The following is a 12,026-nucleotide window of genomic DNA, read 5'->3' as shown; positions in this document are numbered from 1 at the left end:
CCAAGATTCTTACAATGTGTTTTTTGCATGTCAACAGTGATATGCTAGAACAAAACATTTGATGCTAACAGTGAGCACCTGGTTTTAGTGTTTAGCTTTCCTTTTTAGAAGTTTTTGAATGATAAAATAAAAAATGGCAAGCAACCAATATCTAGTTGAGAGTTAGAGGTGCAAAGGCCTGAGTGGAAATTTTTACTCGGTAAATTATTGTAGAACACTTGTTCATTCAGATTAGCTAGAATGCTTTAAGTGTATAGCATCTTTGGTTATTTATGAATGGAAATTGTGGGATTGTAATTGTTTTCCAAAATTTTTTTTTGATATAGATGAGCTCTTACTACCAGAAAGTTTCATTTACAATGGAAATAATTATATAAAATATATTATGTGAAAATATTAAAATAGACTGAGAGTACCTTATCAAACTGCAAGAGATTTTATGAACTTTTAATATTTAATGAACCTTTAAATCTTACTAAATATGCTGCAGTATCAGTTAAGATTTTTAAAATATATATAAAAAACTTTAATATGTACTTTTTTCTTGAGCCTTATAAGTGGGCTTTTTCATTGATGTGTTGTTTACTACTCACTGTTCTACATTTCCTCCAGTTATTGTTATTTATAATGCTGGCATCAACAGTTATGGATCTAGGAACAGTCACATACATATAGTTTCATAAAACAATGAATTAATTGCATTTTACTGAAAATGTAGTTTCTCTTAACTGTTTTCAGGTAGCTGTGGTTGTGTTTAAACACCTGCTTGGTGGTAAAAGCTTTGTCAATAAAGGTAGCTGCCTCATAAAGAAAATAACACCCAAATTTGCTGACACTGAGCAATCACTAGGAGCAGAGAAAAGTAGAGATAGAAACAAGCTTTATCCTATTCTGCAATGGATACTAATAGATAAGAGACAAGTAAATGTATACATTCTGCACAAACATTCTGCAGTTTAAAAACGTTTTGGGGATAAATATTACAAATATTGGAGTAATGCACAATGTCCAAACCCTGCAAATTAATGATAGGGAAAGCTTCCTTAGACCCCCTGAGAAAACACTAATAACTGTTAGATTTCTCTGTGTATGTATTTATTTTATAATAATTACTATTCAGTGTGGAGTTTGTTTATTTGTTTACTCCTTGTTTTGCATTTTGTTTCACAGCCTCGGGTTTCCTTTTGTAGTGCAAAGCCATGCTGTTAAGTTGATTGCTGACCAAAATTTGGAACAACATAAATGAATGAGGGTGTGCATATAGGATTGTGTTTTGCATTTTTTCCATGTCTAGATTTTCTGTCCTTCTGATTTCTAATGCGCTTATCCACTTCAGGTTTGCAAGGAGATGGTACTTATCCTGCGCAGCAGTGGGTGCAAAGTGTGAACCAACTATGAATGTGGTGCTCACTCATTGTAGTGCATGCTCATGCACACTTACCCATGTTCACAGATGCTGGCCCAGTTTAAAGTTGCCAGATAACTAACATGCATATCTTTATTCTGGGGGAAGAACACCAGGGTATTTGAAGGGAAACCCTTGGAGACATGAGAAGAATATGCAAATTCCACATCTGACCTTGCAGCCCGTCCTTCCATCCATCCATTATCCAACCCGCTATATCCTAACTACAGGGTCATGGGGTCTGCTGGAGCCAATCCCAGCCAACACAGGGTTTAAAGCAGGAAATAAACCCTGGGCAGGGCGCCAGCCCACCGCAGGGCACGCACACACACACGCACCAAGCACACACTAGGGACAATTTAGAATTGCTAATACACCTAACCTGCATGTCTTTGGACTGTGGGAGGAAACCAGAGCACCTGGAGGGAGAACAGGGAGAACATGCAAACTCCACACAAGGAGGAACCGGGAAGCGAACCCTGGTCTCCTATCTGCGAGGCAGTAGCGCTACCCACCTCGTCACTATACTTCAGGTCCTTCCACAACATTTCAATTGGATTAAGGTCCAACCATTCTTTGGTAGAATGACTTGTGTGCTTAGGGTTGTTGTCTTGCTGCATGGACCACTTTCTCTTGAGATTCAGTTCATGGACAGATGTCCTGACATTTTCCTTTAGAAATTTCTGATATAATTCAGAATTCATTGTTCCATCAGTGAAGGCAAGCCGTCCTGGCCCAGAATCAGGAAAACAGGCTCAAACCATGAAACCACCACCACCACCATGTTTCACAGGTTCTTATGCTGGAATGCAGTGTTTTCCTTTCTCCAAACATAACGCTTTTCATTTAAACCAAAAAGTTCTATTTTGGTTTCATCCGTCCATAAAACATTCTTCCAATAGCCTTCTGGTTTGTCCACATGATCTTTAGCAAACTGCAGATGAGCAGCAATTTTTTTTTGGAGAACAGTGGCTTTCTCCTTACAACCCTGCCATGCACACTACTGTTGTTCAGTGTTCTCCTGATGATGGACTCATGAACATGAACATTAGCCAATGTGAGAGAGGCCTTCAGTTGCTTAGAAGTTACCCTGGGGTCCTTTGTGACCTCGCCAACTATTACACGCCTTGCTCTTGGAGTGATCTTTGTTGGTCGACCACTCCTGGGGAGGGTAACAATGGTCTTGAATTTTCTCCATTTGTACACAATATGTCTGACTGAGGATTGGTGGAGTCCAAATTATTTAGAGATGGTTTTGTAACCTTTTCCAGCCTGATGAGCATCAACAACTCTTTTTCTGAGGTCCTCAGAAATCTCCTTTGTTTGTGCCATGATACACTTCCACAAACGTGTTGTGAAGAGCAGACTTTGATAGATCCCTGTTCTTTAAATAACACAGGGTGCCCACTCACACCTGATTGTCATCCCATTGATTGAAAACACCTGAATCTAATTTCACCTTTAAACTAACTGCTAATCCTAGAGGTTCACATCCTTTTGCCACTCACAAATATGTAGTATTTGATAATTTTTCTCAATAAATAAATGACCAAGTATAATATTTTTGTCACATTTGTTTAACTGGTTTCTCTTTATCTACTTTTAGGACTTGAGTGAAAATCTGATGATGTTTTAGGTCATATTTATGCAGAAATATAGAAAATTCTAAAGGGTTCACAAACTTTCAAGCACCACTGTACCTACCATATGTACTTCCTGCATATGGGCACTATGTCCTTTCTAAAACAAGTCTGTAACATTTGTAAGGTTTTTATGGCCAATTTCAGTAAATTTATGAGACTGTATGTAGTGCCTGAAATATTCTTTGAACAAAAGAATGTTTTACTGCACAATCACATGAATCACATATAGCCACAAGCAAAATAAGTCTCATGATGAGCACATTTTCTGCCTTCCCCGTGATTGTCAGTCTTTTAGAATTGCTATAAGTTCAGAACAGCTTCTTAAAGTTAGCACAAACATTAAAGTTCATGATTTCAAGATTCTGATTTTTAACTGGTGGTCAAGGCATCTCAGTATTTTCCAGTTTACCTGCACCACTAAATAGATAACAACATGTTGCTGTTGTAGGTAATGTGTTTTGGACTACTTCATTTATTGTAGCTCCAGTCAAAGAAAGCTAATGCTGGCCTGCCTGGGCCAGGTACCCTAGAAACTTAACGGGACTTGGAAAAAGAATGAATTAAAAGCACTCATGAATTAGCATATGATGATAAGAATAATAACTGTACACTGAAATCAATGTGCAGCTCTGCAAGATGATCAAATACATTTTAAAACTACCCCATAATGAGTAAGTTGTTTAGTACCAAAAGGCACTGCCAGCTCTAGCTTTTTTGTTGCCTTAGGTAAAAGCAGAAATGTTGTGTACAAAATCGAGTGTTGAAGACAATTGCTATAAATATTTTCAAAGAGCGGTCTGGGGGTGGGATCAGTGTCTCCCTTAGAGATTCACTGACACCACCGCCTCCCAAAACAATGGCCTACATCTATTACTGTTGACAAAATGCCACCCAAGGCAACTGCCAAGTTTGCCTGTTTGGCTGAGCTGAACTGCTATACCACTTCTTCTTAAAGAAGATAAGAATATTTCAGTCCAGAATTTTGCTTCAAAGAAAGTATTAAATTAAAAGGGAGTAAAAAATTATGCTTTGGGGCTGCAAGAAAACTGAACAGCCAGTGTGTCTGCAAGGTTAACTATTCTTGGGAAAGAGTGGCCTTTATTATGTTGTATTTATAAATCACTTATTTATTACTTTTTTATATATGTGTGATAAAAATATGGTGTTCTTTCTCAACCTTGCCTCTATACTAACCTATATGGCACAATTATAATAAAATGTAAAAAAAAAAATAAATGAAATTTTGGATTTATGCTGGCTTATGCATATCCTATAATTTTTTCACATTACCAAATTGGCAGTAGAACAATTCCATGTACATTCTGTTTTCTTAGTTAGATTTTAAGGCAAAAATGTTAAATTGTAGTTGCGTGTCGTTATTATATATTTTTCTTGTAAATTTCAAAATACCTGTGCATTGGAAATAAATAATCAGCTCTTTGAGTTAAATGCTTCAAACTGATTTCATGGATTGCTTTTTTAACATTAAGGAAAAGACTTGTATTATGAAAATTGCAGTAAATGTCCATAAATAAGTTTAAAATAAGAAATATTGTAAATGTGCCTGTTAAAGGTTTCAGCTATAGTGGTTCACTTTTCTTCTGTTCCAGTACTTATTAGATTATTTAAAAGTTTATTGAATCAAGAATTGAAAAAGTGTTCAGCAGTGAATAGAAACCCAACCTAAAATGTTAGTAAAGTAAACCTTCCCATCCAACTGGGCTGGGAAAGTAAACATCATTTTGTAGTTCCCAGTTAGCTCACTTTGTCAGCTTGGTAAAAACACATACTGATCAGTATTCAAGACCACAAAGTAAAGGTGCAGAGACATCTGAAGAAAGATTTACGTAAACAAAAGAAGAAGGAGCCGGCACAGCAATAAATGATTTACTCTGAGATGAAACACTTACCAAATATCATGTATTAAAATTTGGTTTTAAAATTTTCTCTTAAGACAATTACTGTACCTGTTTTCTTTAAAAACTAAAAATTGCAGTGTTTAAAGTATTTTAAGAATGTTTAAAAATAATCAGTTCCAACTCAAACAAATGTACCAGGCACCAGTGATTTTAAAAAGATTAAATTAATAGATGCTCTTCTGCCACTTGTTGCTTCATATGACTGTTTGTTGTACATAATCAGCATATCTCTTGTTCTCCAGAGTTACCCTGGATACACCAATGAACAGAAAATCAATGCCTGACGCAGACTTCAGTTCATGGACACCTTTAGATTTTGTTGCTGAGTAAGTGAGAAGGGAATAACTGCTGTCACTAAATGTATGTCCAAATGCTAGAGCATGCATTATATTTGTTCACCCTTTTGATGTGCAGACTGTGAGATAATTTAGTTTGCTTCTATTTTACTCTAATTTCTTTTGGTTAGATAGATGTTTGAATAGATTAGTAACAGAAATGCATTTTTCCAGGAGCAGCATTCTCTTTTATTTTTTAAACGTTTCTCTTACTTTCTCTTTTTACACTAATTTATTTTGTTCATCTTCTATACTACTGCATGTTTAAGTTTATCCCTCACACTACACAAATTTTATGAAAGAAGAAGTCCTTTAAATAATGAAAAGAAATAGAATTTTAAGTATTAGTGTTAAAAGAAAATTTAAAGCTGCCCTTTATTCTGTTTGCTCTCTGTTGTCGCTAGGTGATATAAAATAACCAATTTGTTCTTAGCACAGAGCTAACAATAACTGGCATCTGTTTTTTTCCTTATCTTTATGACAGAAAGGAAATCTGCCATTGCATAATGTAATTGTCTTTATAGGTAGAACTTGGGCAGAAGAAAAAATGTGGATCTGTAAGCTACAATAAAATTGCAGTTGTCCCTACATTCATCCAATCTCAGCATCTGCTTATTTCGGTTTACTGACTCAGGGTCATGAAAGGCCAGAGCCACCTCCAGTTGTTTTGTGCACAAAGCAGTAGTCAACATGGGGATTTAGCACACTATAAATATTACACATGTACTCTTGCTTACAGGGCTATTAACTATGTGAGAGAATCTTTACTTTATACTTTTCTTCACTTCACTGTGACTAGGCAGCAGCAGCAATTCTTATTATAACCTTAAACATACATGCAACTTGTGGGCTGTTAAGGATAGGCATGCCATTTGCTCAATATCATTTCCTCTTGTTTGCTTAACATTAAACTATGAAATAACACAGGACAAGATAGAGAGACAGAGACAAAACACAAGCAATTTTACCACCTTGGATGGTTTTAAATGTGCTTATTTGTTTGGATTGATCATTTATTGAACACTGATTGGTTTTGAGGAATGGAGTTTATGGATTATTTTATTTGATCTACTTATTTAATTATTTATTTCATGCACCATTTTAAGCATTTTTGCACCTTTTTAATTCTCCTGAGTTTAATAAGGTCTAATTTTTCTGATTATAAAGTCTTCACTTGCCCTGGTCTTTCCTCTGTACATGACTATCAGTGACCCGGGAAACAGGTAATGTCCATGGCTGCAGGTCTGGGGCATTACACACACCCACTCATACAAACCATTTCACTAATCCGTCTATTTTGCTCATCTCTGGGGTGTGGGAAGAAATAGGAGTATATGCAGACGTGGGTAGAACACACATAAGCTCTACATAGAAAGTGACCAAGACGAGAGCTAAGTCCAGTGCCTTTGATTTGTAAGGATGCCTTCCTAGCTACTGTACCACTACTTTTCCGTATCCTATACCTGATATAATTATTTATATCTTATATTCATATTGCTGCTTGATGAAAATTCACAAAAGTTAGGTAAATAGGGATTGACAAGCTATGTTTTGTTAAATGGCCTCTTGTCAAAATATATATATTTTTTCTTTTTCTTATTCCAGAACATTTTATAACTGGTCCATTAATGTTGATAGACCAAAATCTGGAAGTCTTATTCTGCTAGAGACTGCCGGTGGGAAGACCCAGATGACACCTGTTCAAGAAAAGAAACAAGAATAGCTCATTATTCAGATGGGTTCTAATCTATAAGTAGTTACCAGTTTGTTCACAATTTGTTTTGGTGTTATGCAATTTTTGAAACCAAAAACTTCTTGTGCGCAGTGCGTTCTTTTCTGGTGGTGGAGTGGCCTTATGAGTACTTTTGGAGCTGTGTGCCTCCATTCAAAGTATTATACCTTTTTTCAATTTCCTACAAATGTATTTTTGTAATGACCCCGTGATTATTGTGTTAGTGACTGATTGTTATTTTATTAATCAAGTGTAATGGACATTTAAAATAAAATCAAGCAAGTAAGCATTTAATGAAACAAACATAGTTTATTAAACTTTCAAAATATGTGCTTCTTGCTTGCATTATGATAAATCTACTGAACTGTCTGTCTCATAATCTTCAATTCACCCTTTTCATTTGTATGTACAGTACATTCTCAAAAACATTCTTTGCAACAAGGAGACATAATGGCGATTAGTCTGGGTGCCAATCAGATTCATTCCTTGACTTTATTTGGTCTTAAAGAATTACTAATTTCATGACATTTTCTACCAACCCATCCATGTCTGCTCATCAGCTCAGCCTCAATTACAGTATACATCTTTACCAGTAATGTGTGACCTTTCTTCTCATTAGCACAGTGCAAAACATTTCTGCCTCTTGTTTCTTTGCAGACTTTTTGTCTCAGTATCAGTCCTTTTACTCTTCCCTTTTACTTTTCCTCTCTGCATGCATTCATCTGATCTTTCTCAACTTAGACTTTGCTAACTTTGCTACATGTTTTACTTATGTCGGCTGCATTTCACACCTAACTTTTAATGCAAGACAGTTTCATTTAGAAACCAGAATATGTGTAAGATCCCAGATTTTGTTCCCTGCTCATCTCACGTCTATTGCATGTGATCTCCAATTTTATCCACATTAAGGTGTCATAAACAACAGACCCATGACCCACTTTTGAATGTAATCCACTGCCTCTGCCGTTGAGTTGGTTAGTGCTGCTGATGATGCTGCTTTGAGGGGCTGGCAGTAATTTACAAATAGATTAAAAATGTAAACAGATTGAACCAATTCAATTTTTGGGTTGTCCTAAAGCTGTCACACATCTTACTCAGTGCTCCAGTTCATGTCCATTTCTTACCAGTTCAAAATAATGTTGGCATTTTTGCTAGTAATGTCTGTAATATCAGCAGGAGCTAGGCTGAAAATGTTTTAAATGCTCAATGCATGCAGTGAAGCACAGCAAAAAGTGTACTTAAGTTTACTTATAATGTGAAATGGATTTGCTATGTAATTTGCCTGTTAGAGAAGTATACTAGTGAATAATTTCTTGCTTTAGGATATAGATGTGTTGCTGTATACCAGAGGCATATAAAGTCATATAAAATCAACCAGTTAAATATCTCTGAACTTCAAAATTTACAATGCTAAGCCTGACGGGCAACTACTTAGTTTAAAAATACAATAAAATAAAAACAATTCACTAATTTAAAAGCACTCTATGTCCATGAAACCCAGCTCACTGTTCTGCTTATTCTAATTCACTTATCAAGATATTATGAAATGGTGACATTGATCTTAGTCCTGTGAGTATTGCAGAATCTGTTATTTATTTATTTTACTTTGAGATAGCTAGCATCTCAGAGCATTAATTCAGTTAGCTGCCCAGTAGGAAGTAACTAATATGTAATTTTTTTGGCAGGGCAGACTCACATGATCACATGAAAGCTAGTAATTAATGAAATACATTTTTAAAAAGTTAAATCAATATTTTTGTCTAGTTTTAAGAGCTCAAAGCAAGTCCAGCCCTCAGTATAGCAGCATGACATGAAGAGAAACAAAAATGCATATCGCAACTGTGGTCTGGGTACTTAACAGATCTGGAGATGTAGCAAAATGAAAGCATTGTATGCCGAAGGTCTTGTAGTAGATTATCAGTTCAAACTTGAGAATGCTCTATGGTCTGATGAGACCACGATTAACATTTTTAACTGACTCTAACACTATTACTTGAATTACTGTGCAATGAGCACTGCAGTAGTTTAAAATCTCATTTGGTCCTGTTAGTCATTACACAATGATTTGCCATGCATGAACATACACTGGAGCTGTGTTATGTCTCTCTGTCTAGGGTGAGGTGGGTTAGTCTGATCTGTGTTTTCTATTTAATTAAATGTAATTATGCATTTTACTACATTCTATACCCTATGTATGCACTACTACTACTACTTGTACTACTACTTTACTACTTGTTTGCTTATTTCAGTTGGTAATTGGGTTCTTGATGTATGTTTTCTCAGTGATAACCATTCTGTGTCAGTATATTACAAGTTCAGAGTTTGTCATGACCAGGCCACATTGCATGTCTTCTTTGGAAGCAGTGTAAGTGCACCTATATTTGCTCAGGCTAAAAATATTTGCCAAATATTTGTTTTATGTTTAAAAAATATTTAATTGTTGTGGACATTGTGATGATATAATAAGATTACCTAGGTGAATTTAGAGAAAATCTCCACGTTGCATAATGTTGTTGCCAGAGCCAGAACTAATGTCCTCCTACTCTTTTGGCTAAATGAATAAAATTGTAAGGCTATGTTGCTTTATATATATATATATATATATATTGTTAACCCCCAAGGGGAAATGGTCTTTGTATGACATGTGAAGGTCAGAGTTGCGGAGTCAACCATTGTACAGTGCCCCAGAGCAATTTTCAGGTTAAGGGCCTTGCTCCATTGCAGTATGATGTGCATAGACATCATTAGTGGGGTAGCACTGACTCACTTGGCAGTCGCAAACCAGATATTTGCAATGACAGAGTGCTGCAATAAAAATGTCACATTGTTAAAATGGAGCAGTTAATTGCATGCCAGATCAGTTGGAGTCAGTTTGTTGCTATAGGTTGCTTTTAATGTCAGAGATGTACTTGATCTGTCAGTCTAACTGGTAGCCTGTGGAGACAGTGACAGCAAAGTCAAAAGCCTACCAAGACCATAAGCCATCGACATGTACATTTAATAAAAATAAAAAATAACTTTTACTCTGTGATATTTTGTATTGTTGGTTAATTTGTTATTAGACTAAGTTTAATTTCTTTATTGATTGTAATTCATGATATATTTTTTATTTATTACATCTTTTTCAATCAACTTTTTGTTACCTGTTCTACTACACTTACAGAACAAACAGACCCGCTATCCTGTTACTCGATTACATTTACCTCTTTTGTAAGTCAAGTTGGATAAAAGCATCTGCCAAGCAAAAAATTGTAGGTCCCTGAAATAAACTGACTAGTCCAATAAAATTAGAAAAAAATAATCAAAAAATTGGTCAGTGTTTAAAGATACTTATTAGGACTCCACACCAGTGTATGCAGAGAATACAGTATCACTATCCACTCAATGCACAGTGTCAGTAAGTTTTTCAGATGAGAAGCTGCGAATAGACAATATTTTAGTGGGCTAGTAGTGAAAGTTTTAATGCCAGTTTTAATGTAAGCCCAGTTGAGAGATTTTTCATATTTTGACATAGAATCAAATCAGTTTTTAACTGTTCATTCAATACAGTTATAATATTGTGTTAGGCTTTTTGATTTATTTTGCAATGTCTGTGTGTGTCTCCTTCGATACTTCAGTTGGAAGATTATTCTTATTGTTGTTGTTGATGTTTTCTCCCATTTCATGACAAATGAAGCACTGCAAATAAACGTTTAAAGTAAAGAATTTATAAGGATCTTGTTATTTCAAATAGCATGAACAATTCCTAGAAATCCAAAAAGGGAAAAAAAACTTCTCTAAAGCAGCCTACAATGCCTTTCAGAAAATGATCAAAATCTCCACTCTGTTGTGTATTCATCACCAGGCTCCTCAGACATGACTTGTTTTTAATGCTTTGTTTAATAAAATCATTACTATGCTGCTGATTGTTTTGATATTAGTGATGCATTTCTAAACTCAAGCAATATATATTGTTAATGGTAGGCAGTTGAAAATTGCCAAATTGAATTATTATTTATGTTGTAGCTTGTAATTGTGTACCTCCAGCCATATTTATGACAAAGTGGCACTCATGATGTTGTGTAGATTTATGCTCAAATTTGGGCATACAAATCAATCATTTTATAAATGACACTTACTGGGTTGTCTTACTGACCGACACCACTTTTAAATTCTGGCAGGTAAGTACACTTTTTCAAGATCTTTCAAACTGTTACAAGTCTTTTCTTAACAATCTCCTGGCGTAACTGACAGGAAACATTTTGTAAGCAGGCCCCAGGACTTTGTGTCAGGTACTGTGGTCAGCAGCACCCTCAGGGTAAATCTTATCTCTCCATCTCTTAACTGTGTAACCAACCAAATGTGTCTCTATAGATGGCATAAGAGTTCAACTTAAAAGAGATGATGAGGAAGAGGAGACGGTGGAAGACATTGTCATATGTTTCAAAGAGAACCTGGACTTGAACAATGTTAAGACTAAGGTTGATGGCTGGGCTTGCCCTATATTGAGGTACTATCAGATTTGGGGAGTGAAGCACACATATAAATACGCGGTGGTTGAATTAGATGGACAACACTAACATGCTGAGTTAAAGGACCAGTGCAGGGTCTTTTTTTCAGGAGGCTTGGTCTTTAAATACATGTGATAATGCTGCTGAAAATGTTATACCAAACCTTAGTGGCAAGTGCACTGTTAAATGCTGTGGTGGGCTGGGGGGGGAGTAACATAAATTCAGGGGATACAATATTTGTGAATAAAAAGCCTTCAGAATGGTCAGCTGCATTACAGGACTGACTCTGAACTCAATAGAGACAATGACAGAAGAGAGGATGATGGTAAAACTAGAGGCTATCATAATAAATTCTGCCCATTTTTTCCATAATTTTTTGCCTTTGCGCATCAGTCTGTATAGTGCCAATTTCTGCCGAAGTTAAGGTAATATAATCCACCTCACATCATTTGAAACTGGTTGTCAAGTAATGCTTTACTTTAAGTACTTTAATACTTTAAGT

The 12,026-nt window shown here is 35.7% G+C and overlaps 1 protein-coding gene across 1 annotated transcript in view; it reads left to right on the top strand.

Moving 5' to 3' along the window:
• Positions 1 to 10,739, top strand: part of LOC120527753 (dihydropteridine reductase-like) — a 35,341-nt gene extending 24,602 nt beyond the window's left edge. Inside the window, exons 6-7 of the mRNA XM_039751538.1 lie at positions 5,210 to 5,293; positions 6,908 to 10,739. Coding sequence (XP_039607472.1) covers positions 5,210 to 5,293; positions 6,908 to 7,025 — 202 coding nt within the window. The 3' untranslated portion in view covers positions 7,026 to 10,739. The remainder of the gene's footprint in view (positions 1 to 5,209; positions 5,294 to 6,907) is intronic.
• The last annotated feature ends 1,287 nt before the right edge of the window (positions 10,740 to 12,026 follow it).

Source organism: Polypterus senegalus, chromosome 4, assembly GCF_016835505.1.
Source record: "Polypterus senegalus isolate Bchr_013 chromosome 4, ASM1683550v1, whole genome shotgun sequence".
Classification (NCBI taxonomy): domain Eukaryota; kingdom Metazoa; phylum Chordata; class Cladistia; order Polypteriformes; family Polypteridae; genus Polypterus; species Polypterus senegalus.
This window is presented reverse-complemented; position numbering and strand designations above follow the sequence as displayed.